The 27,984-nt window shown below is 34.4% G+C and overlaps 2 protein-coding genes across 2 annotated transcripts; one reads left to right on the top strand and one right to left on the bottom strand.

The window, feature by feature from the left end:
* Positions 1 to 259: 259 nt before the first annotated feature.
* LOC132718246 (uncharacterized) lies at positions 260 to 7,037 on the top strand. The gene is made up of 3 exons (XM_060701893.1): positions 260 to 356; positions 3,194 to 3,406; positions 6,121 to 7,037. Exons 1-3 carry the CDS (start codon positions 260 to 262, stop codon positions 6,330 to 6,332), a joined length of 522 nt encoding a protein of 173 aa, XP_060557876.1. The 3' UTR covers positions 6,333 to 7,037.
* Positions 7,038 to 12,627: 5,590 nt separating this feature from the next.
* LOC132718252 (heat shock 70 kDa protein 12A-like) lies at positions 12,628 to 26,566 on the bottom strand. The gene is made up of 4 exons (XM_060701898.1): positions 25,644 to 26,566; positions 19,941 to 20,162; positions 17,544 to 17,676; positions 12,628 to 14,303 (listed from the first exon to the last, which is right to left on the bottom strand). Exons 1-4 carry the CDS (start codon positions 25,938 to 25,940, stop codon positions 13,222 to 13,224), a joined length of 1,734 nt encoding a protein of 577 aa, XP_060557881.1. The 5' UTR covers positions 25,941 to 26,566; the 3' UTR covers positions 12,628 to 13,221.
* Positions 26,567 to 27,984: the final 1,418 nt, after the last annotated feature.

The following is a 27,984-nucleotide window of genomic DNA, read 5'->3' as shown; positions in this document are numbered from 1 at the left end:
GAGACGAGCATGATGACATTTTATGTCGTTTCATAAAAATCATTTGCAAACATTAGAACATGCATAAGCATATCTTCAAAGTAGTCTGTCGGGTTATGGAGTTGGAATTTTAAAAGATAAAAATTTGCGATGCTCTAAGTTCCAAAAGTTTTCTAGAGCAACTTGTGACTGTGAATATCAGCTTCGTAAACCCGGTGAAGAATATTCTTCTGCACCGGAAGGATTTAAGATACGTGGTATATTTCAATATGGATTTAAAATGTTGGAGGATTACATCAAATCTCCAGAAAGAATACCTCGATCAAGAGGCGCAAGACTGGCGTTGGCAAAGTTGCTAAAGTTTTTGTCAGACAAAGGTATGGAAAAAAGGGGCCTTGTGTCATGATGTATATCACATCCAAATTGATAATGATTCACTGCAAAATTATTCACCTGGCTAATATGAAATTAGGTGCTACCTATGGCGCGGAAAGCTCTTGTGATTTATGATTCAAGCATTACATGTTTAGTGTTCAACTTGATGTAAACCAGACCAATCGACTTGATTTTAAAGTTACATGAACTGAAATCCAAAGTTCCTGGTGGTTCTCGGATGGACGGAACGACGCTGTTAGGGGTTGGTGGGTTTCAAATCGACAATGTTTTAACTTTGAAAATTATGTCCTTATACGAGTTTTGTAATATTTTCGATATTCTCGTCGATATGTTAAATCGGGGAGTGTCTACTTGAATGACCCCCAGATGAACATACGTTAAAAAAACCTTAAGAACTCAACTATTTCCTCAAGTGAATCTAAAAGAAGAGTTCAAATTATTTAATATAATTATTTAATACATTGTGTATAAAATGCGATTAATATTTATATTTTATGTTAGTCAATATCTGTGTTTCTTTGTAAATAAGTAAATGCACATATTTTCTAGTGTAAACAGAAACGAATAAATTGGCGGTGTTCAACCTATCATCGGAGTGCTCCAAATATTAATGAAAATCTCTGAACACCTCTCAGTCATTTGATTAGCTACGCTCTGGGTAGCGAGGCAAAGGGGAACCACTGCGTTGGCATTAGGAAAACCTGTCTGCCATTTCAGTTAATCTCAAATCACAGTTGTTGTTTTACTTGTTTATAACGTTATATTTTTAAAGTGTTGATTTATCAAAAAGGATATGTAAATGTAACCTTTTATATTTATCATCTTTATTTAATAGTTCTTATCAATGAAATATATACATGTATGTTTATTTTCTGATTTTGTACATCATTCTTTCACCGGAAATGTTTTTTGGCAGGCGCCTTCTAGCAAAAGTCACATTTATTCACTTACAGGGGCGTCCTTGGCCAAGTGGTTAAGGTCTTTGACTTCAAACTGCATGCCCCTAACCGCTTGGGTTAGAATCACAGCAGGAACTTTGGATTCTTTCATGTGAGGAAGCTATCCTGCTACTTTACGGAACATCAGTGGTTCTACTCAGGTGCCCATTCTTGCCTGAAATAATGTACGGAAAGGCGTCTGAGGTCTTCCTCCACTAGTAAAGCGGGAACGTCGCTATATGACCTATAATGTGTCGGTGTGACATTAACCCCAATTACACAAACAAACATTCACGTCATACATGTATCTAAGAGAGCTACTGCCCTCGCGGGGCCTGTGGCTGTAAGTGTAAGTGGCTGTTCATTTGGGGGAAATCTTAAAGGCACATTATGCCTCAGAAATCAATATACAGTCTAACTTTGTTCGCTCGAACTCAAAGGTTCTGTGCAAATTAGTTCAAGAGATCGGTAGTTCGAGCCAACCGAGGTTGCACTATTATCACGTAGGACATAGCCCTAAACGTTCTCCAGCTTACACCGGCTGAATGATAAATACGTCAGTATGATTGTTTGTTAGTACATCAGTTCATGGAATACATCATTTCTTTTAAATATTAAGAATTATTATCCCAGTGTTTTCAAATAAGTATTAACAATACACTGTGTTAATCTATATTCATGCATAATCATTGTAAATGGTGAGTTAGATTGGGCAATTTCCAATCTTGTTGAACAATATTCAAAATATATTTATAATATGTGTATTATGGGATAAAATGAATTTTAAACAATGAATTAATTAAATATTAAAAAAACACAACATTTAACAGCAGCATTTATTTGTAGTCATTTACTAAAATAAACACACAAACAAGTATGATGTATCATTCTATAGATATTCACGTAACACCACGGCTGTAATTAAAGCCTTCCGGATAAACGTGAACTATTTATTGACTTGCACATTTCACTTCCTTTATGAGTTATTTTCATTTTATAGTTACTAAAGACAGCAAATAAACAACATTATCATAACAAACAAATCGGTTACAACACCTCTAATTTTGTATCAATTAACCTTAATTGCCTTTATCTCCATCACAAGATGTCGAAGGCTGTCATTTAGAACATGTCGACCCGCAATTTTTGTTTTCTTTTTATGTTTGCCCGAAAAGGTGTGATTTTAACTATATTTCTGCCCAAGGGACAAGCGATCAGGTTTCGAGAGTTCGAGGGATCAGTGTTTGAGTGATCCGAGGTAGAACAATATATATTTAATAGGAATTTTGCCGGTACTTTGCGATGAATTCGAATGAAGGGAGGTATTCGAGTGATCCGAGTTTGAGCGAACAAAGTTTAACTGTAGTTTAATACTTTTGACATGCCAAACATATGTTGAATAATGTTTTAATAATAGATTGTGTTAGATGTTTTATTAACTGAAGAAAGAATGGCTGAACTTGCAGAAATGTGTCCTAAAGGTAGCAAAATGTAAACAAAAAAGTATACAAAATACTTAAATGTACCTGAAGGATCAAGAGACAATTCATGTATATGGCAAATGAGTGTTTTTTTGGAACCAAAAATAAAAAAAAATGTTTTTGAGAAATGAAAATGATAACATGTCTGAGGCATAATAGACCTATTTCGGAAGTAAGAATATTTTGGTTTTCCTGGCTTATCCATGGGTATAAACAAGCTTTTACTGTTACAGCTTCGAAAATAAGTGCAACAGGTTGACTTTATTGTTGTGACAGGTTGTACATTGTGAAGCTATAATGGTAGAAGTTTATTTGTAACTACGGATAAGCTGGGAAAACCCACATTTGCCAGTTACGGACAACATCTATTAGCCTTTAATTGTTCATCTGTGTTTTCAGGCTCGTCAGAGAAAGCACTTTCTAAAGGCAGAAAAGAAACCAGTGGAGCTGAATGGACTACAATTGTGGCACATCATCTACTTTCAAAGCTTGCTGTTTGTTCCAAGTATACATTAGACAGTCACAGTTTTAGCAAAGGGAGGATTAAAGAATTATGCTGTGGTTGTGGCTGCAAGGAAAGATTATCATGGGATTTTGGTGACACATCTATAGGTAACTGGCAAGATACTAACTTTTGATTGTGGCGTCATTAAGAGGTTCCCAAGGTTCTACAATAGCATAAGTGATACCCAGGGAGAACTTTCAGGACCTAATTATTGTCTGTCAGCCATCCTTTGCTTCATATTTATGTCCAATGCATAACTTTAAAACTATCAACATGTACTGATTAAGAACCTAAAGTCTATCTGGTACCATTCTTTAATTACATGTATTTCCCTTAAGTTAATTTCTTGAAAAGTTTCCCTCGTATTTTTTTCCAGAGCATACCTCTAAAACCATACAAGTGACTGACAAAAAGCTTAAAATTATACCCTGTATATGCAAATTGCATGTAAGAGAAGTACAGTGGCAAAGAACACTATTACTCTGCCTTGTCAGTCACTGACTGGTTTAATCAGAGGTGACTTTAGGTTTACCCCCTGTCCGTCTGTTCATCAGTCCACAAATTTACATCCCGTGTTAACACAAAAAGAACTGAATTTTTTTTATACTAAACTGAAATATGAGTAGATGGCAGTCTCACGGTGATAGGGCGTTTACCGCAACTTTTCCACGCAATGTCAAAATACCATACTTCTGCCCGAGACACCGTATCTATCTGGACAAAATAGTTATGGTGGGCTAATCAAATTGAAGGAAATAGCTTATAAAACATCTTACTGTTAGACATTGCAAACTTTTTTCAACGTTTTAATTATTTCATCAAGTTTTTGAATTATTTCATCGTTAATCTAGCACAACACAATTCACAGAACATCACATATTTTGAAGAAATAGTGTTTACAAAAGGTCATGTCGACCTCAACATGGCTTGTACTTATCACAAAAACCTGGGCTTTAAGGACGATGTGTTTTTGCTATGACAGGACCAGCCGTATATATGTAATGGTTAAGCATAAAATAAAGTTCCACACAAAAGGGTGTGTTTCTATTGTAAATTTTTGGCAATATGTGATGCAAAAAGTCTAACTGAGATGCATATTGGAGCACCGCACAACACTGAATTCTAACACGGCATTTTTATTCCGTTTGACTGATAATAACTAGCATTGTTTTCTGTTGCACCATACTTTTAAAGAAACTTACAATATGTTTTATTTGAAGGAAGACTGTTCACGTTCTCTTTTATTAATAAAATTTTATTTTATGGAAGACTTGAAGGTCGAAATCCAAATTACCAATAAGATAAGTGCAATGGTCTCAATAGATTAGAAAGTTGATATTTTATAAAAAAAAAATTCGAATTTCTTCAAATGTATAAACCCCATATGTAAATATCTCTCGTCTATAGACGTTACAGGAAAAAAAAGAAAAGAAAAGAAATGCAATGATTTAAGGACGATTAATGCAGTGTCCACAATTTACTATTGTTCAAGTTGTACGGTGCCTAGAGTATGCAAGTGGAAACATGAAATCATACCATTTATACAAAAAACAGGATATCAAAATGGTGTAACTTGTTCAAACGATAATTATGTACATATCTATATTGCATTTCGATGAGTCATATGAACTAAACGTACTAGAAAGTTTTAAATTTCGCAATCAAAGCAATATTTTTCACAGTATGCCCCAACTGTTTTCACTATCTTGACTTAGATAGTGAAGCATTTTGCATGTAGTAAAGAGCAATAAGCTTCAAATTAAGTGACACATTCGATGGAATGAAAAATTCGATGATTTTACATTGTTTTGGATAAATTATCATCTGTTTTCTTGTCGTATGCAGTCTTGACATCCATTTTGTATGACAGAAAGATACAGTGTCTCGGTCAGAAGTGTGGTATTTTGACGTTGCGCGGAAAAATTGTGGTAAACGCCTTATCACCCTGAGTCTGGAGATTATGATTGTCTTTTTCTTTGTATTTCTATGTTAAAAATTCTGTTGCTATGACAACAAATAGACTTAAAATATTGCAAAAATAAAACAAAAACTTGATCCGTTGATAACAGAAAAATACTGAAAATAGTTGAAATAGGGATAGATGGTAGTCCAGAGATTATGCACATCTTTTTCTTTTCTTCCAATTTTGAAATATTTGGTTGCTAGCCTATGGCAACAAATATACTTAAAATATAGCAAAAATAACAATATTTATGATTACTCGAAAAGAACTGAAAATATATATTTATAAAACTTGAAATAATGGATAGATGGTACGCTGCATCTTTAAAGATTATGCACATCATTTTAGGCTGGACTCTAGGTAGTTTATTGAGAGTTGTCCTACTCAACTTGTGTTGGCAACCGAGTCCAGTTTTCTGATTAAAGTTTGTTCGCAGTAAATTTCTTTTTTCACTATAACTTCTTTATTAATTAAGGTTTTAACTTCAAACTTGAAATATATGTTCCTGATCATCAACCATCATGTGTGATAAGGTTCCTAACTCTAGCACCAAAATTATCAGAATTACCCCCCTTGAAATTTTCATGAAATAATGTAAACAAAGTGATCCCTTGTAAGCATTAATCACAAAATTACATAAAAATTGCAGACTCGGTTTTAGTCTGTATATGAGGGATAATGAATACGTGCATCACGCCCCTAATATTGTACTTTACATAATGATTACATTTAATTAGATACTTTTACAGTAAAATACTTCTTATCTATACTTAATCATTTAGAATTATAAAAGACAGGTAGGGCAATATAGGGCTGTCATGTCTGCCTTGTTTGTAAAAGTTTTATTTTATTCTTCAGGTGGTCCATCTTACTGGCATGGACGAGTTGACATTCTGATGGATGTTGCCGTGACTGTGGCCACTGAAGATCCCAACTTACCAGATGCAGAAAATTGTTCTTCTTCTGTTGATGTGAAATCTCCATCTGAGAGGATGATGATGTGCAAGGAACAAATAAGGGCCAGAACAATAGTGTTTTCATTTTGCAACAGAAGAACCATCCTGATTTGAACAATTTCCTAATTCCAACCATTGCAATGTCTAAATCCCAGGTTGCAGTTTGTTTATATGACTCTGAGAATGATATATTTCTTGAAACCCCTTGTCTGGATCTCTTCCTAGGAGATGAATATTTAAAAATAGAAACAATAATCACTCTTTGGTTGGTTTTGAACTTTAAATACTGCAGTTCGGGTGTTCCAGATGAGATTATGGAACTTGGTTTTACGGCAGATTTCTTCAAGCACTCTGGACCTCATCTGGAAAAGTATATTGCTAATGTGAACGCACCTTGTAACTATCAACCTGAAGATAAATGGCTGGCACTAAGTTTTCTAAAAGACGTTAAACATAAAGTGAAAGACATTAACAACATATATCAGCCTTCATAAAAACAGAAAGTGAATATGAAATCGCAAATTTCCTTAGTGAGCTGGAGAAAACTGATCTGGAGAAAAGTTTAAAAAGGATAGTACATTCCCATATGTGAACTAGAAAAACATGAAAAATGAATTAATGACACACTAAAAACTAATAAGTGACTTGATTATATAAAAGCATTCAAAAAGTTACATGCAATAAGCAAAATATAAGAACTGATGAACAAAAGTTACAAGAAAAAGGAATGTGTATATAGTGGCGATGTTAATCTAGTCAATTTCCTCATTTGTTACTTCCCCAATATCAGGAATGCAAGAAATTGTATTAAATGTATTTATAGACAGTATAGTGGATTCAAAGTTTTTGATAGATAAACTGTTAAATTTATAGGAATTTTCTTCCACAAGCTTTTTTTACCTGACCACGAAGTGGTCATGGTGAGGTGTAGTGATGGGGTTATGTTCGGTGTCCGTCATCATGCTTTGTGCGTCATTTGTCATCAACATTTGGGTTGTTAATACTCACCCATTCTTAGCAATCACAGTTTTGATTGGATCATGATCAAACTTTGTCAAGATGTTTGTCTCAATGAAATATAGATCAAGTTCAAATAAGGGTAATTTTGAGTCAAAAACTAGGTCACAGTAGCTGCAGTTTTGATCCGAATATAATAGGTCTTCTGTGAACACTAAAAAAGTGACTGTATTTCAAGTTTACAAAAGATACATCATGATAATTACTTAAGTAAATCATGTCAGTAATGAAAATGAATTGTAAACATTTTTCACTAACTATATATTAGATAAAATAAAGTCAAATATGGCTGAAAAACAAAATATGTTTTATAAAGCTTAAGCATATTTTCCCAAAGATGAGTCAAAACCCAATTATAATAACTAGTTCACAATGGCTTTATTGTAAGTCTATAATTTCATCCTTTTTGAAACATTAACCTCATGTTCTTCACGTTGCTGCCTGGCATTTTCTGCAGTCATCTGATTTACAGCTGACATAATCGTCTTTTCAGCTATATCAAACTGTGCTTTCTTCTCCTTTTTACCTATTTCATTCCTTGTCTGCATTCCTCATGTATACAGCCCCCTCCTTATCATACTTAAATATCTTGTTTTAAATGAAGGTTGTTTAACTAATGTGATAATTTCCATGTATTAATTATGGAATCATGCGACATTGAATAGCATGTTATTACATGCTAGTTAATTTTGTGTTTCAACATTGAAAACATACGATTTGTAATGTTGGGGTTATTAAAAAATTGAGTATAATAGTCATTCAGTAGCACTGATTCTTTTTGGTAAGTACACAGTTACTCAGCTGGGCCCCGTAACTCTAACCTCTAAATTCTCACAAGTCAGGGCCGTTTATGAAAATCATAATGAAAACATAGGTATGCACAGGGTTTACCCTTGAAATAGCTTGTTAATATGTCAGACAGGTACAGTAAATAAATTAATTAGGATGATCGAGACAATATAATTTAACAAAATGTTTTCCAAGACATGGCCAAATGTTTTAAAAGTAGCTAAAAAATAAATAGATAAAAAACAAAAAAATACAAAATAGGTAAAACAATTGCTATTAAACTGTCAAACTTAATATTTCTTTGTTCAAGGACGGTAGTTTTCAGATAGTGGAGAAAAATAACGGTGACAAAAACACCTTAATATGTAACATAAAGACAATTAAAGGCCAGAGCTGCAAATAATTTAAACTGTTTCATAGACTAAAATCTTGACATTTGTTGGGCTTTTGGAATTAACCAAATGACATTTCTTTGCTAAAAGTCAATCATTTTGTGTGAAAAACAGATTCGCTTTCAAAGTTTCTGACAGTAATGCATTTGTCCTGTCGCGTTTTAGATTTTTCGTTACATGTGAAATTGTAAACTCATATTCCTTATAATTAGAAAAATAAACCTATTAATTTATGTACAGTATCGTCTTCATGTACAATGTGTGAATTCAATAATTGGACTAATAAGTTTGAATTTGAACTAGATGGATTTTTTTTCGAAAAATTAATAGAAATAATAAATGTACTGTTACTCATTATTAGTAATTGCACTCAACTGTTCCCCAAGCTCGGCTTGATGGCCTTATGTTCCGATATGCCGCAACTAAGAAGATGTAGAACCTAATTCTCTCTTCTTTCTCTTTCAAAGTTCATGTTGCTGTACGTTTGTAACACCCGAGAAAAGTCAAATTATCTGTCCTGTTTTGCTGCTATATTGTGTTGGTGCGCCATACAAACCAAACAATTAACCTTTAGTTTATAAGCATCTTCCCTCTGTTTCCATGTTAAATCACTTTGAAAATACATGACATAACAAATTTCTTCATCAGAATTTCTAATATTTATACGGGCTCTTTTTAGAAATCTATGTTTGAAATCAACTGATTTAATAGGTCATTTTTCTTGGCCCATTCTTTTCAGAACGAACTAAACTGGCCAAGCCTACATGAGTTCTGAATTTTAATATTTGGTAAATTCATAACATGGAGATACACCTTATTTATTCTATTAATATCCTCGGATCTACGATCCTCTTGGATACCGTTGCTGCTTCCTACAATCCATAGCAGGAAACATTTAATTATCTAACCTACTTTTCATTTTGCTCACTACTAGACTGAAATTAGAGCTAAAAGTTTCACTCAAGGGTCACTATTAATTGATTGGGACCTCTTATCGTAGAACTGAGATGTAACTTTCTGCTCATCAGGTCGAGTAATTTTTGTTCTAAGGTTGTAATTTTGTCAGTTCGTATTGATTTTTTTTCTAGTTTGGAATTGGTATTTTCTAATGACGGTAGATTTGCCATTACTCTTTTATACCCAGAAATACAATACAACATTGTTGGTCCATCTACATTATTTCATTTTCATTTTTAGCTCACCAGAACCGAAAGTTCAGGGTGAGCTATTATATCAAAGGGGGATACTCCGGCGTCCTTCTACCGGCGTCATGCGTCAACAATCATCTTCTTCTCTTAAACTGATGTGCAGATTACCTCAAATTGGTCTGAAGCATTCTTGTGACAGTCACACTTAAATTTGCTGCTCATGCCATTTCAATTGGGCCCTTTTATGGGTCAACAGAGCTAAAGATAGAAAAACCTTTAAACATCTTCTAATACTAAATTAAATGATGGATGATCACCAAAATTTGTCCGTAGTATTCTAAGGAAGTATTTGCTAATTCTAATTTGATTTACTTCTTTTAGGGGTCTCTAGAGCTAAAAATAGAAAAACCTTTAGACGTTTTCTTCTACAAAACTAACTGATGGATGATCACCAACTTTGTCTGTAGCATTCTTAGGTAGTATGCAATCAAGTTTGCTCATATTAATTTGATTGGCCCCTTTTAGGGGCCGCTGAAGCTAAAACTAGAAAAAAAAACTTTGAACATCATCTTTTACTGAAATAATTGATGGATAAACACCAAATTGTGTATGTAGCATTCTTAGGTAGTGTTTTATCAAGTTTGCTCATATTTATTTTATTGGCTCCTTTAAGGGGCCGCTTAAGCTAAAAATAGAAATATATTTAAACGTCTGCTTCTTCAGAACTAATTAATGGCTGATCACCAAACTTTGTCTGTAGCATTCTTAGGTAGTTTTTTTATCTTTGACTGAAAAGCAATTGTTTCTGGTGAGCGATTCAGGGCCATCGTGACCCTCTTGTTACTGTTGGTAAAAGCATTGAAAATATTGGAACTCATCTATGAGCAAGCAAAGCAGAACCAGCTTTTTTAGAAGTCACACAGAAGGGTCATATCATTGTAATTACCTGCCTTACCATTGTTATTACCTGCCAACATTCTTCACCAGAAGATCTTACTGAAGACCCTTATTTTTGGATTTTGAATTACGAGCCATGCCTTCTCACTTAATCAAGTCCTCGACAACAAATATCGACAGTAAACCCAAAAATATATCACCAAGTATAACACAGAACTCTAAAAGCCACAAGATGCGCTTTTTGTGCCCCCACTTTAGTGGCGGTCATTTAGATTTACCCTTTTCCGTCCGTCCTTCCGTGCGTCCGTTCTCTTTTGTGTCGCACGTAACTCAAAAAGAATTTGACATAGAGTCATGCAACTTAACAAGAATGTTGATCAGCATGTGCAGCTGTGCACCTGGGTATTTTTGTGTGGATTTATTCAGTATTTTTAGAGTTATTGCCCTTAACTTAGTTAAAATTTGCAATTTTCAACTTGTGTCGCATGCAACTCAAAAAGGATTTGACATAGAGTCATGAAACTTCATAGGAATGTTGATCAGCATGTGTAGTTGTGCACCTGGGTATTTTGTGTGGATTTATTTAGAATTTTTAGAGTTATTGCCTTTGACTTAGTAAAATTTTGCAATTTTCAAATTGTGTCGCATGTAACTCAAAAAGGATTTGACATAGAGTCATGAAACTTCTCAGGAATGTTGATCATCATGTGTAGTTGTGCACCTGGGTATTTTCGTGTGGATTTTTTTATTTAGTATATTTAGAGTTATTGCTCTTGACTTAGAATTTTTTTGCAATTTTCAACTTGTGTCGCATGTAATTCAAAACGGATTGGACATAGAGTCATTAAACCCCACGGGAAGGTTGCTCAGCATATGTAGTTGTGCACCTGGGGTTTTGCTTGTGGATTTATCCAGTATTTGAAGAGTTATATCCCTTGACTTAGTAAAAACCTTTTCATTATGTTGTTATTTGTTCCTTGAGTGCTTGAGTTAGAATCAACCAACTTTGTAGGAATAATGATCAAAATCACTAAATTAGAGGACTAATGATTCACATCACTGTGAAGCTATGCACCTGGGACTTTGCATGTGGATTTTTTTTCAGTTTTGTTAGAGTTATTGCCCTTGACTGACAGTAGTATAAATTTGCAATTTTCAACTTGTTCATGCATAGCTCAAAAAGTATTTCACTTGTAGGCTTGAAAGTTTACAAGAATGTTGGTCAGCAAGGTACTTATGCACCTTTGTGTTTGCTTGTGGATTTATTCATTATTTGTAAAGTTATTGCCGTTTACCTAGTAAAAGAAATTTAGTTTTCAAAAAATATTTGACCTAGAGTCATAAGATTGATAGAATAGTGGCGCGGTGGGGGCACCCGTGTCCTATGGACACATTTCTAGATTTCTGTTATACAAGGACGTTCGCTCTATGTCAACTACGGATGTCCAGAATTCATCTATATTACTGTGGAGTTGTTTTTGTTTGAATTTTATGGTATTTTTATACCAGTTTTTGCATCATAAAACTGAACTCGAAATGCTAGAACGACTACTTGTACCAATATATTTCACAGTGTTCCAATTGCTAAACTATCTCCTGTGTTTACATTCACTGTGAGATCATAAATAGTGTCAACAACTATTGTCAAACAGAAATGCAAGTTAGCAGTTTTACATTGATCAGTTTGTAAATTGGTGATACATGCAGCTAACTTGTAAAAAGTTATCGTAGGGGAAACAACACTATCATGACATGTGAAAACATTTCGTAGTCATACAATTATTAATATAACAAATGCATGAAATAGTGTTCGTCAAACAATGGGGATGCATTTATTTAGTATCTATTCATGCACATGTCAGTGGTAACTTTACCGACATGAATTTTGTTCTTATCTTTCCGAGTTAACAAAAGGAATCCAAGACTGTTGAAACGAAATCATATCTTTGGTTTAGGAAGACCTCAGCTATAGGTGCCCCTAGCCACCAAAATGCTTTAGTTTAAGTATCTTTGTATTATTACTTATTGTGAAAACTTTTTAAAAAATTACATAAAAATAAAAAAGAGTTTTTATACATAGTACATTATCTACACATGTACAAACATGAGTGTATTTATGTTATTATGTACGTACGTACGTACGTATTTGCTAATGTGAAAAATCATAATATAAAAAATAAGCCAAAAGTAGTTGTTCTTTTAATAAACTCTGATGACACGTCTTTGTGCTTAAGAAATTGATAAATTATTATATAATGATAAGTTTCTTTTTATTTTGCATGTATATAATAATGTTAGAATAATGGATTAAATACATATTATAGATGGTTCTCATCATAAATATATGTAGCAATGAATTAAAAATAATTTGAATTAAAATGAATACGTACAGAAGTTCTTTGTCTTCTATAGAATATACTAAATTACTATGACTGTACTAACTGCCAAAAAAAGAAGAGACTGTAGTTTATTCAATTACATGATTTTAATTACAAAATTGTTACAGGAAACAATGTTTTAAAAAAGAAATAAAAAACTTGAAAATGTGTTTGGGCTAAAAAAAAAGCCTTATAACAATACAAAGTTTACACGGCTGAAGAGATTAAACATGAGTTTGTATCGTTACATAAGTAAGAGAACAAAAACAGTTTGGATAAACAAATAGATATTGCAAAATAATAACATACACTTTTTGGTAGAAGGTTTGAAATTGTCTGTGATTGGATGAGTTAATCAACCGCAACCGGATACTACAATCTTCTATATACCACTTGCATCATTTTCACTATCCTGTAAACAATTGACTTCTGTATTAAATTCCCGGCCAGTCTTCTGAATTCTAGCTTTAACAATCAGTTCAGTTTCGCCAAAAATGAAAGTCAAATCGAATTTTTTATCTGCAAGTGTTTTACCTTCAGGATGAGAAACTTCTAGAGTGGCAAGTTTTTTGCAACCATCATCTGTAACATACATTACTTTATCCTTTTCGGAAGAGTACAACTCTACAATAGTACGATCTAACTTTCTTGGTTGCATGTTGCACATGATTGTACTATAGCCAACTTCTACACTTTCATCTGCCTTGTTTATTGCCCGAAAGACATATACTCTCTCTTCGCCGTTTAACATAAATGCTTTATCTTTATCATGTTTTCTTGCATTAAAGGGAAGATGAAGTTTAAATCCGTAGGTGTACTTCATCACCCTAGCCGAAATTATCCTAGGTTCGTGACCAAACACGACAGCGCCCTTCACTACAGCTAGGCCAGCATCGCGAGTAGATAGAACTCGTTTAGTTTTTAAATGTGTTTGCACCTTACTCTGTACTAATTTGCTTTCACCAAAACCACCAACCAGTAAAATTGTGCTCACATTTTTCATAATATTCCCCTTATGCAAAATGTTTTGTAAATGACTGACTAGACTATTGAGTGGAGTTTCAAAGAAACCGCATAATATAGCGTTGTCAATACGAAGTTTATCAGCTGTCACTCGCACTTGTTCACTGAGTCCCTTATCAGATATTTTGTCGGGTAGAGTAAGTTCATTCTCCTTTTCATATATTTCCATTAAAGATGAGGCTAGTTTAATGGTGCATTTCACTGAACTGTCAGTATCTACATTTCGCTTTTTCATTTCAAAATCTCTCAGCAGATCAAAGTAATCTGCGATATTTTCCGACTTGAATCTTTCAATGGTTTTAGAACCAAAAATATCCGTCATCCACTGTAAGAAGTTCTTGTCGACATATGTTCCGCCCCAAGGTCCCCCGCTCGATTTATGTAACTCTTTTAATGTAGCATCTCTGCCAACTTCGTGCACAGTAATATCTGCTGTACCTCCTACAATAAAATATGTAATATATATTTTACTTTGTAAATCCCATGAATAAAAATCATACATTTTCTTACACAGCATTAAAGTAGACTATTTTGTATTCTGAACGTGCAATATTCAAAAGCTGTATCATAGTAAAAGGTGCAACTTGTCTTTTGTTGTATTATTAAACTTTATAATACACGTACTGCACTGTAACAGTATATATGTCCGAATAAACTACAAAAGTGGAGCTCTATTTTGTGAATTGCGCGCCATTTTATAGTTTCGACTGGTGAAAAAAGCGATGTTTTAGCATTTAATCATTCACGCGCCTTGTATGGTATATACTGGAACACGGTATTTAGTGTGGTGCCCAAACAGTTCACGGTGAAAAGCCTGCGTATCGCCTAAAAAAGGTATTGTGATCAAAATGATGATACGTGTATACAAAGAATGACAAACGGAAACTGTTATTTACCATAAACATTTAAGTACAAGAAAAATAAGATGAAAACATTAATTGTGCTGTTTTCCCGCGGTCAGATTGTTCTCGGTAAGAACTTGGACAGGGGTTTATTTTTTAAACACCTTAGATGTCTTCATCAATCTCATTAAAATTAGCTCGTAACTAACGCTACGCATTAGGATATGAAGGGCACCAATAGGAGATCACCTTCTCGTAACCTTTCCAAACTGTCAATGATCACAATAAATGCGATGCAGTTTATAAATTTAACCTCTGAAAAACCAGTACTCAGTATGTTGTTTTCACGATTTCGAGATAAAACATGCGTAGTTCATAAAGATGGCAGGTAAAATTCAAAAATGATTGAGTCCATTTGTTACAAATTACTTGAAAACAGAAATCAGCATTTTTTTTGTAAAGGACGGTTTCATTAAGCTATCTCGGGAAATCCGGCAATGAAGGCGAAACAAATACGGTGGCTGACCATCAGATCTACATGCAAAAAATAACTTAAGTAGATCTGAACTTTAGTCAGAATGATGTCTTCCTGAGATATTTCAAACACTTATTATTTATTTTTTACATTAAAATACAGCACGATTTCCCTGCTGTTTTGACCCATAATGTCAATAATTTTCAAAGTAATTCCAAAAACTTTAGATTTTGAAACCCTTTTCGGTGGCAAGCGTCGAAAAGAGATCCCCGTGGGCTGCCCTCTTTCGACAGCATTTATATATGTTGTGAAACTGTCCGTTTGTGACATCGGTATTTGGACAAACATGATGTTTTCGACCTTTGCATACAAATGCCGTACTGTATATTTATATAATTATAAGGTTTATAATATTATCTATAATCGAAGAAAACAATTATGCAGTAATATGAACGTGTAATTAAGGCTTTTTGGCAGGTTAAATGACGTTGTTCGCTATAAATTTTTCACCTTTGGTAATAGCACTTACCTTTATATTGGGCCATATAACCGATCAAGTCATATACGAGGAATGATCATAAAGTTCTCGGCCTGATATACTTCTACCACTACACTGACATTTACACAGGATACGAAACCCGTTCTTTTGAAGATTACTGATAATGTTTGCACTGTCCGTTTTGAACGCAGTATTGAAAACATGAACACTTTGATCAAAGCGGGATATATTATATTTTATATCAAACGAAGAAAAAAATCAGAAGCGTTAATTAAGACTTCTTGGGAGGTTAAATGGATGTCCCCTAGAAAAAGATTTCATTGATACACTCCGTTAAGGAGTCCCTTCCATCAAGCACGATGGAAATCAAATTTCGGCTGCTAATTTACAGACTGAGTGAGGAGAGCATTGGAAGTCGATAAGCAGCCTGGGCGGCCAAAAGAAGCCACCAACGATGAAACTGCCGAAGCTTGTTCGTGCGACAGAAGGCGGACCCTGCGAAGCATTGCTAGGAAAGTGGGTTACAGGGTATAAGATATGGTTCAGTTCAGGCAACTGTGACTGATGTAAATGGCATGTCAAAGGTTTCCGCTAGGTGGGTCCCCAGACAGTTGACCACAGGAACTTGAAATTCTATCAATATTAATGGTAATATCCAAAATATACCCCCTTTACAGTATAAATAAACACAAGGAATGAAACGCCTTTTCCCCACCCCAACATAATTTATGCCGAAGAAATCTACAAAATAACGGATCAAAATAATCTATCGGGCCATTTCGATAAACAATACATAAATGCATCAAATACCACCGAAAACTTTTTTTAATCGCGTAGCTGTGTAGGAATAATTCAACATTTTCTGATTATTTCCCGCGATCTGAGTTTGTCGCCGAATCCATTCCGTGACGTCACTGGATTTTGATTCGAGGAGAATAATATTTATAAAAAATTTTTTTAATAAGTTCCAAAAAATAACAGGTGTGTATTAAACTTTTATACAAATTATTCTATGTACTAAATATATTTAAACATCTTTATGTAAAACCTTTTTAACAAATTACTTTTATAAATACATTTGAAAGGGAAACCCCAAACAAGACCGGTAAATCTTTGAAATAGTACTTTCGTTTTTGAAAAAAAATTGAGTACTCTATTGGATATGGCCCAGCAAATAAATTCAGCCATGTCATAAGAAACAAATTAGTCATTTGTTCTAGTTTGACAGTATTTAACTTGCAAACTTGTTATTTTTAGGGTGTATATTTTGGATATTATCATTAACATATTAATATTGATAGAATTTCAAGTTCCTTTGAGTTGACTGACGACCAGAAACGGACCAGGCTTGACATTTCAAGATATCTTTTGTCTCGCTACGAGGATGAACCTGACTTTATCTACCGGATCGTAACTCAGGATGAAACATCGGTCCATCACTTCAAACAGAATCCAAAAAACATAGCATGGAGTGGAAGCACCCTGGCTCACCCCCTCCGAAGAAGTTCAAGAGGGTGGCATCAACAGGGAAGATGATGGCTTCAATTTTTGTGAATAGTCAGGGGATAATGATGATTGACTATCTTGAGTAAAACCAAGCTTCGTGGTAGACGTTTTGGAAGCAACGAAGGTGTCATGGAGTCGGTCAATGAGTTCTTTGAGGACCAAATAGAGAGTTCTATTTTGAAGGGTTAAACAAGTTGGAGCACAGGTGGGCAAAGTGCATTGATGTAGAGGGCGATTGTATTGAAAAGTAAGACCATTAGTTGGGTTCTCTGACTATTGAAAGTACATCGGACCAAGAACTTTTTGATCAATTATCGTACATCGTATTAATAGTAACACGCCTGTATTTTTAAAGTTACCTCCTAGATCAACAACAATATATTTTGTGTCAAAGCCGGAAATAACAGTTTTTGTTTCCTTTTCAATTCTGCACCATATCGAGGCTGCTTCCGGTTCAAGGGCAATGTTTAATCTATTCGAATCAAAACCAGCCTGTAAAAATATAGAACAGTGATTTAGAAACTATAATCCGAGGACGATAAACAGAACTTTCTTCATATCTATTTATAGTAGGGAACAGTCCATGTAAATACTATATAGGTAAATGAAATGTTGCACATCCTTTTGATTGTGCGTTTGACTGATACTTGTATAAATAAGTATAAATGTCGCAATAGTTCAGTCGGTAGAACGCTAATTTCTGAAGGAACCTACTCCATGGCAGAAGGGTAGATAATCAATTCTGTACCGGCAGCCGGTGTAAGATTCTTATAGTCTGCGTCTGCTTTATATGTTCTCTTTACATTTTACTTTCTCACTCTATAAATATAATTATGCACGTTAAAAAGATTTCCTACGGGGGAAAGTTTTAATAATATAAATCGAGAATAAATTATCAAGAGAAAGTCTTTGGAGACCAGTGACCGTCGAAGACCGGAGACCGGAAAGAGCCGATTAGTATGGCATCCGTCTGTATCATCGAGCCGTCTGAGATTTCTCTTGCAAGCAGACTACAATACTATTTTCATGTTTACATTTTCTATATATAGATTTTATTAATTAAAAAACAACAACATTGCAACGTTGATTAACCGATTAAGTACGGTTTACAGATCACGTACTCGTCCATGTACCGAAAACAAGTCACATGCTCCTCCATGCCGCATACCAATACACTGCGGGCGTGGAAAACATATCATCTTATCATTGTGACTATTTGTTCCATGTTAATTCAAAATACCTTGATCTATGAAGAAGTTATGGACGGGACACAATATATACCATATGACAGACTCTGTTTACTTTTGACCTCTAAGTGTAACCTTGACCTTGGAGGTATGGTGCAGGTGTTGTACCTGACATATCGTCTTATTATTGTGACTATTTGTGCCAAGTTATTTCAAAATCCCTTGAACTATGAAGAAGTTCTAGATCGGACACAATATATACCCTTTAACAGACTATGTTAATTTTTGACCTCGAAATGTGACCTTGACCTTGGAGGTAGGGATGCAGGTGTTGCGCATGACACATCGTCTTATTATAGTGACTATTTGTGCCAAGTATTTTCAAAATCCTTTGATATATGAAAAAGTTATGGACCGGACACAAAATATACCCTATAACAGACTATGTTAATCTTTGACCTCCAAGTGTGACCTTGACCTTGGAGGTAGGTGACCGATTGTTGCGCATGACACATCATCTCATTATTGTGAACAATTGTGGCAAGTATTTACAAAATCCCTTCAAAGATAAGAAAGTTATAGACCGGACACGACATATACCCTCAAATAGACAATGTTGACATTGAATGAGCAAGTGCAACCTTGACCTTAGAGGTAGGGGATCTGGTTGTTGCGCATGACACATTGTCTTATTATAACAAACATTTGTGCCAAGTTATTTCAAATTCCATTGATAAATGACAAAGTTAGGGACCGGACACGAAATATACCCTGTAACAGACTATGTTAATCTTTGACCTCCAAGTGTGGCCTTGACCTTGGATGTAGGTGAATGGTTGTTGCGCATGACACATCTTCTCATTATTGTGAGCAATTGTGGCAAGTATTTACAAAATCCCTTAAAAGATAAGAAAGTTATGAACCGGACACTATATATACCCTCAAATAGACAATGTTGACCTTGAATGAGCAAGTGCCACCTTGACCTTGGTGGTAGGGGTCTGATTGTTGCGCATGACACATTGTCTTATTATAACAAACATTTGTGCCAAGTTATTTCAAATTCCTTTGATAATTGACAAAGTTATGGACCGGACACGAAAGTGTGACGGACGGACGGACGGATGGACAGACGTTCTTACCAGAGCTACATTATGGGGTTTTCTTTTGTTATTTATTTTGTTCTTTTTAACCCCACAATGCAGATAATAACCCCACAAGAGAAACGGAATGAATGACTTCAAAGACATCTATTGTTATGAGAACAATAGACCAAACCCCATAATGTAGCTCTGGTTTGTACGGACAGATTGACGGACGTTCTCACAGGACAGTAATTATGTGGCTACTCTATTGTTCTCTCTATTGTTCTTTTTAGCCACACAAAAGAAAATAGCCACATAAAAGCATTACGGAATGAATGACATCAAAGAGAAAGAACAGTTACCTATTGTCCCTCTAGCCACATAATTACTCTCCTGTGAGTGCGGATGAACAGACAGACGGACGGAGTCTATTTCTATATCCCCTTTTTTTCATCGAAAAGGCAGGGGACAATAAGCATCTAACCTCCTCAGCTGCTTCCCTCATGAACTGTTTGGCAGGATCACTCCAAATAGCAGGGACAGTTATCACATATTTGATGTCAGTCTCAACTATTTCATCTTTAAAACCTCTGATATCTTCCAACAGTTTCTCTTTTAGATATTTCAAACTCATGGCAAAAATTGTGAGTGCTGGCATAGATCTAGTACCATTAAAATCAACAACCTTCAATTCCTTTGAAAGATTCTGAAATATTTGTATAATGAGAAGTTTAAAATTGTAATATGATACTTGCTTGTAAGTGACAGTATATCTGGCTGAACACGGCTGAAAATATATCAAGAAGTTGGTACAATGGCTAAAAGTTGACAATGGCTAAAAAGGTAAGTATAAAATGTTGACATAGTAAATGGCTGAAAATTGCTAAAAAATTGATATTTCAGTCAATGGCTGAAAATATTAGTATAATTTTAATATTGACATAATAAATGGCTGACAATGTATCGAGTTGATATAATAGTCATTGACTGGAAATATAAGTATAGAATGTTGACATAGTAAATGGTTAAAAAAAGCTGAAAATTATATTTAGTTGATATTTTAGACAATGGCTGAAAATATTGGTAAATTGCTGGCATAATAAATGGCTGACAATGTATCGAGTTGATATGATAGTCATTGACTGGCAATATAGGTACATAATGTTGAAATAGTAAATGGTTAAAATGGCTGAAAATATATCAAGTTGATATTTTAGACAATGGCTGAAAATATTAGTATAATAATATTGTTGGCAAAGTAAATGGCTGACAATGTATCGAGTTGATATAAAAGTCAATTGCCGCCAATATAAGTATAAAATGTTGACATTCTAAATGGTTTAGAACATATTAAGTTGATATTATATTAAAATACTGACAATATAAGTAAAAATTAGTAAAGGACAACCTCCCTTCCAAATCTGAGGGTATTAAGCCAGTGCATTGCGAAGTTATGTATTCTTCATTTTTTGAGCGGCAAAGATCAAATTGTCCTCTACCTTTGACCTCAAAACTGACAATGCCACCGCATGACTCCACCCACCTCCCATTCATGCAGCTTTGCCTGGGGGTGTTTTATGATGAATGTATGAAAACATAATTATATGCTTCAAATGTGAAAATGCCGAAATCAATACACATCAATACACTGTGGACAGGAATTCTTAAGCATTTGAGCAGACAAGCTTATTGTTGTAAGCCCCTGTGACCTTGACCTTTGACGCAGTCATATATAAATCAATAGGGGTTATCTACTAGTTATAACCAAATTCAATACCAAATATGAAGACTGTTGACCAAAGTATTCTTAAGGGATTGGCTGACAATCCCTTTGAAGTCAAGGCCCCTGTGACCTTGACCTTTGACCCAGTGGCCTCAAAATCAATTGGGGTTACTTAATGGTCATGACCAACATCAATGCCAAATATGAAGAGAGTGGGTCAAAGGAATCTTAATTTTTTTGGCGAACAAGCTGTTTCTGTTCAAGGCCCCTATGACCTTGAGCTTTAAACCAGTGACATCAAAATCAATAGAGGTCGTCTAATTGTCATGACTAACCTCCATGCCAAATACGAAGACTGTGTTGTGGGTCAAATGATACTTAGATTATTGGGCGGACAAACTTTTGAAGACAAGACCCATGTTACCTTGACCTTTGACCTTGTGACCTGAAAATCATTAGGGGTCATCTTATTGTCATGCCTTACCTCAAAGCTAAATATGAAGACTGTTGGTCAAAGGATTCTTAAGCTATTGGGCGGACAAGCGTTTTTATGCTCCCCGAAAAATTTCGGGGAAGCATATAGTCGGCGCCTTGTCCGTCTGTCCGTCCGTCCGTCTGTCCGTCCGTTGTCTTGTCCGGAGCATAACTTGACAACCCTTAGAGATAATTTGTTGAAACTTCATACAGTGGTAGAGGGCATCGAGGGGGAGTGCAGTGTCAAAGAACCATAACTCTATTTTGCCCGGTTTTTGAATTATCTCCCCTTATAGAAAATTCTTGTCCGGGGCATAACTCTAAAACTATAAGAGATATCAACATGAAACTTTGTAGGTGAATAGATCTCAATTGGTAGATGTGCAGTGCAGAAGAACAATAACTCTTTTTGTCCTAATTTTGGAGTTATTGCCCTTTGTTAATTTTAATACTTTGAACTTTGTCCGGAACATAACTTGAAAACCCCTGGAGATAATTTGTTGAAACTTCATACAGTGGTAGAGGGCATCGAGGGGGAGTGCAGTGTCAAAGAACCATAACTCTATTTTGCCCGGTTTTTGAATTATCTCCCCTTATAGAAAAATCTTGTCCGGGGCATAACTCTAAAACTATAAGAGATATCAACATGAAACATTGTAGGTAGATAGATCTCATTGAGTAGAGGTGCAGTGCAAAAGAACCATAACTCTGTTAAGCCTCATTTTTGAATAATCTCCCCTTTTATAAAATCTTGTCCAGGACATAGCTGTAAAACTATAAGAGATATCAACATGAAACTTTGTATGTAGATATATCTCAATGGGTAGATGGGCAGTGCACAAGAATCATCTCTACCTTGCCTAACTCTGGAGTTATTGCCCTTTGTTTATTTTTACTTTTTGAATTGTCCAGGACATAACTCGGAAATCATAAGAGATATCATCAAGAAACTTTGTAGGTTGATAGATCACATTGATTAAAAGTGCAATGCAAAGAACTGTAACTCTGCCTTGCCTAATTTTGGAATTATTGCACTTTGAACTTTCTCCAGGGACATAACTCTGAAACTACAAGAGGTGTACTTTCCTGTGTCCAAAACCTTTTAGGGGAGCATCACCCGGCTCAAACCGGGCTCTTGTTTAGTCAAGGCCCTTCTGATCTTTACCTTTGACCTAGTGACCTAAAAGTCAATAGAGATCATCTACTAGTCATAACGAACCTCAATAACAAATAACAGGACTGTTGACCAAATTATTCTAAAGGGATTGAACAGAGAAGCTTTTGGAAGTCAAGGCCCCTGTGACCTTGACCTTTGACCCAGTTACCTCTTAAGCAATAGGGGTTACTAAATGGTCGTGACCAACGTCAATGTCAAATATGAAGACTGTGTGTAAAAAAAAAATCTTAATTTGTTGGGCGGACAAGCTGGTTACTTGATGGTCATGACCAACGTCAATGCCAAATATGAAGAATGTGGGTCATAGGAATCTTAAATGTTTTGCCGGACAAGCTGTTTTTAGTCAAGGCCCCATGTGACCTTGATCTTTAACCCAGTGACATCAAAATCAATAGAGATCATTTAATTGTTATGACTAACCCCCATGCCAAATATGAAGATGGTGCTGTGGGTCAAGTGATACTTAGGTTATTGAAGTCAAGGCCCCTGTGACCTTGACCTTTGACCTTGTGACCTCAAAATCACCTCTAAAGCAATAGGAGTTACTTAATGGTCATAACCAACGTCAATGTCAAATATGAATATTGTTGGTAAAAAAAATCTTAATTTATTTGGGCGGACAAGCTGTTTAAAGTCAAGGCCCCTGTGACCTTGGCCTTTGACCAAGATCCCTCACCTACTTGTCATGTCAAATATCAATACCAAATATTAAGACTATGGGTCAGAGGAATCTTAAGTCATTTGGCGGACACGGTTTTTTTTAAGTCACGGCCCTTTTGACCTTGACCTTTGAATCAGTGACCTTAAAATCAATAGGCGTCATCTGATAATAATGTCTGATCCCCTTGCCAAATATGAATACTGTAGATCAAAGGATTCTTAAGTTATTGCACAGATAAGCTTTCTTTAATCAAGAACCCTGTAACCTTGATCTTTGTTGACCCAGTGACCTCAAAAATAAAAGGAGTCATCCAAAAAATTATGTCTTACCTCCATGCCAAATATGAAGATTTTTGGTCAAAGGATTCTTAAGTAAATGGGCGGACAATGTTTTTTAGTCAAGGCCCCTGTGACCATGACCTTTGATCTGGTGACATCAAAATCAATAGGGATTATCTACTAACGATGACCAATCTTAATGCCAAATATGAAGACTGTTGGTCAAAGGAATCTTGAGTTAATAGGCACACAAGGAAAAACCTGCGAACGGCCGGACGGACATGCTGATGCCAGTATACCCCCCTCAAAACTTTGTTGTGCGGGGACGTAATTATGTTGACAAAATTATTGGCTGAAAATATGAGTATGTAATATTGACATAACTGGCAAGTACCATGTTGATGTAACAGTAAATGGCTGACAATATAACTACATGATATTGACATATTGAATGGCTGACAATGTATCGAGTTGATATAGTAAATGGCGAACTATTTGAGAATATAATGTTGACAAAGAAAATGCATGGCATTATAAGTAAGTTGATATAGTAAACGGTGGACATTTTTAGCATTTAATATTGAAATAGTAAATGGTTGACAATGTTTCAAGTTTATATAATAAATGGCTGACAATGTCATGTTTTGATATTGACGTAGTAAATGCCTGACAATGTTTCAAGTTGATAAAGTAAATGGCTGACAATAGCAGTTTTTGATATTGGCGTAGTAAATGGCTGACAATGTCAGTTTTTGATATTGACGTAGTAAATGGCTGACAATAGCAGTTTTTGATATTGACGTAGTAAATGGCTGACAATGTCAGTTTTTGATATTGACGTAGTAAATGGCTGACAATGTCAGTTTTTGATATTGACGTAGTAAATGGCTGACAATGTTTCAAGCTGATTTAGTAAATAGCTGAAAATGTCAGTGTTTGATATTGACGTACGTAGTACATGTAATTGGTTGAAAGTATTTAAGGCTGACAATATGAGTTTCTAAATTGACATACTAAATGCCTAACAATAAATAAAGTTGATATATATATCAAACGGCTGGCAATTTCAGTATTTAATACTGACTTAGTAATTGGCTGATAATATGTTACGTTTATAAAAATTATCTTGCACAAATCTACTACTACTCGATTCAAATTATGTTGAATAAGTTCTAAGTTCGTAATTTAGTATAAATGTACAGCTTTAAGTGATAAAGCATTTCTGAGTAAATATAATGGCTTGCATATGGCCTAATCATGTGAAATAACATATGATTCGGTATAGAATTTAGTATATTGGCCATAAGCTTCTGTGCAAAGGGTCACTCGTTATAGGGTTGGTGCCTCTTACTATCTATACACGTTTATTAAAATAGTTCACAGACACTTGGGGTTATGTGCGTGGCTCCTCTTCTTGATCCGCAAGTGTATATACCATGTCTATTTTTAGTTTGAAAACCGTACGCCGGAATATTTTTTGCATATTATTGCGACCTGGTCACATGCCTTGAACATAAAACTTGTTTCCACAATTTTGACAACATTAAAAAACACTCAAAAATATCATTTCAAATTGAAGCCGTTTTTTTAGCGTTATGAAAATCTGTTCAAACTTGTTCACGTGTAAAACACTTAACCGTCTCATATATATGTAAGCAAAAAATTAAAACTAGTTCTTGTAATAAATAATAGAAATCTACTTTTAGTTTTTAATATTCAGGGACGGCGAAGGGTGGGGGTCTACACGCTAATTAAGTATCTGTGAAATAGTTTACTAAGTGGTCAATCTGTGTTTATATTAAAAATAACTAGCAATATTGGCTTCATATTGATCAATTAACAAACAAAAAAACAACCAACAACAACTTAAATACCTTCTCATCATGTAGCAACATTTTAAACTGTCGAAACAGAAGCCAGTCCCCATGTTCGTTGTCTTCCGCCAGGTCAGCAAACTTGTTCTCAGCTTTAAAGCCAAACGAATGAAATTCTTCTTGTGAATTTAACAGCAAACATGTCGGTGTTTTCTGAGAAATTAATTTCTGCGTGCCAGCGTTCCAAGCTTGGTTAATATGAACTACTTCCTGGTTGTCGCGAAAAGAGTACGCGTACCCACTGTAAGTCGTTCCAAGGTCAATGGCTGCAACAAGCAGGTAGTCCACGGTCGCCATTTTGTCTTTCGCAAGTATTTAACAAAATGAGTGTCCATGAAGATGAAATTTTACAAGATTTTTCAGATGTCACATCAATATTTTACAGTACACGTATATTGATTGACTGTATAACACGCATATAATTATCCTGTCCTACTTTTTTTATTTCACTTTTATCTTTGTCCTGATTAACTTCAACTGATTGTTTGTGTTTAAGTAAAGGTTAATGTTCATTGGTTATCATTTAATCAAGAACAGAGGAGTGACAATGCTCAAATCCTGAAATGCCTGAAACTAGTGTTATTCCTGTTTCCATTAAAACAAATTAAAGTATGCTAGGGTAACATATACAAGCGTAGTGAAGACTACGTAATAGAATTTATCTTAACAACAGACACAGTTAAAGCGAGAAATACTTGACGTTCACTGACCTCATGTTTGAGTTTGAATACATTTTAATAATATGTAGTTTTTAATCTGCTATATATGTTACCCTAGGTATGCCTTTAAATGAACTGACATGACGTTAAATTCAATATCTGACAGATAACAAACCACTGATAATCGAAATACTGAAAAGATTTAAACACTGTCAATAAACTGTCTATTAATAGCACAATTATACCGTATACAAATTAAATACGTCAATAGCAAGATAAAAAATACAAATTGACTTCCGCTTTTTGTATTATATACAAATGTACAATGATTATTGATCTCTTATTTGCTTATTTCAACTTTTGAATATGCCAGGGTTTTTTTAAAGGACTGCACAATATTTGTACATTCATTCGCTGGATAATCGTGACGTTTATACGTATTTACACGGCTGTAGCTTTATTTTTTCTCTCTCTAGTTAAGGAAGTTTGCTTTATAAAGAATTCGTATTAAAGATTAGTCACAGGTTATACGGCCGTATTAAAACGGTGATTTACGATATAACCCTCGCCTAGCGGCAATATAACCTGTCATTATATATTATAAAATTATTAAAACAATCAATATTCTATCGTAAAACTTAACATATTAATAGAAATATAAATGATCAAGATAAGAACGAATCAATAACAAGTTTGTGCTTTAAGTAAGTTAAAAGGCCAAGCAAACTGAAAGTAGAACTATGTGTGTGACTGTAAAATCGTAGGCGAGGCTTAGTTAACACTGGGACGGGTTTAATTTAATGTTGCTAGAACTTTTTGTCCTACCCATTTCATTTCTGTTATACATTTATATCTATCATTTGTATAATGTTTTATATGTTTTTGATGCAATAAAATGTGTTTAAACTAAAATAGTGAATTTTAAAAAATATGCACCAGATTTTTTTTTTTAAAAAAATAATGGCAAAATAAAATCTAATTAAACAGATAAAAAGAACTAGTGAATTAAAAAAAATGCGCACCAGAAAGTTTTTAAAAAATGGCTAAATAAAATCTACTTCAACAGAAAACAAGAGCTATTACATGTATGTAGCATAGGAAACAATTGGTAACTAAAACTACTGAAAAGGCGAACTACTCTTATCTATTTAACCTGTAAGTATTAAATATACTTAAACAACACATGTTCAGTATCAAGTTTAAAGTTCTGAATGACTCCTTGTTAATAGTTATTTTTATCTTTATATAGTCACATTTAATATTTATGTATTTATTACATATAACCTGTTGTAGTTTAAAGCCAACGTTACAATAAAAGAGACTCTTATTTATAAATGATAGTAGTAGTAGTAGTAGTAGTAATAAAAAAAAATGAAATATTAATAATGATAATAATAATAATCACAAATATAATAATTAATAATTACAATGATACTCGTATTTAGGCATATACGCAATCTTTTAACAAGTATGTTCCAAAACGTCCATATCAAACACTTTTGTTGATTTATCCAATGTAAATGATTTTAGTTTTAGTATATGATATTTCAAATTGAAACAAATTTCATAACACCGTTTTAAATACAGTTTAACAAAACAGTTAAAAACACAGTTTAACAAGAGTGAAAATTTAAGCACAACATATTTGTGTCATGGACAGGTAGTTAATAATAAAGTTATTG

Source organism: Ruditapes philippinarum, unplaced genomic scaffold (genome assembly GCF_026571515.1).
Source record: "Ruditapes philippinarum isolate M1 unplaced genomic scaffold, ASM2657151v2 ctg5325_1_1_1_1, whole genome shotgun sequence".
In the NCBI taxonomy this organism is placed as follows: domain Eukaryota; kingdom Metazoa; phylum Mollusca; class Bivalvia; order Venerida; family Veneridae; genus Ruditapes; species Ruditapes philippinarum.
The sequence above is the reverse complement of the archived record's forward strand: the minus strand, read 5'-3'. Positions and strand labels throughout refer to the sequence as shown.

What these genes read in the sequence shown, in the direction of transcription:
- LOC132718246 (XM_060701893.1), top strand. Translation starts at nt 260, where the DNA reads ATGTTGGAGGATTACATCAAATCTCCAGAAAGAATACCTCGATCAAGA. An exon ending in AAAGTTTTTGTCAGACAAAG is followed by an intron (nt 357 to 3,193) that starts GTATGGAAAAAA and finishes CTGTGTTTTCAG; the next exon opens with GCTCGTCAGAGAAAGCACTT. An exon ending in TTTTGGTGACACATCTATAG is followed by an intron (nt 3,407 to 6,120) that starts GTAACTGGCAAG and finishes TTTATTCTTCAG; the next exon opens with GTGGTCCATCTTACTGGCAT.
- LOC132718252 (XM_060701898.1), bottom strand. Translation starts at nt 25,940, where the DNA reads ATGGCGACCGTGGACTACCTGCTTGTTGCAGCCATTGACCTTGGAACG. An exon ending in TGTTGCTACATGATGAGAAG is followed by an intron (nt 20,163 to 25,643) that starts GTATTTAAGTTG and finishes CAAATATTTCAG; the next exon opens with AATCTTTCAAAGGAATTGAA. An exon ending in TGAGGGAAGCAGCTGAGGAG is followed by an intron (nt 17,677 to 19,940) that starts GTTAGATGCTTA and finishes ATATTTTTACAG; the next exon opens with GCTGGTTTTGATTCGAATAG.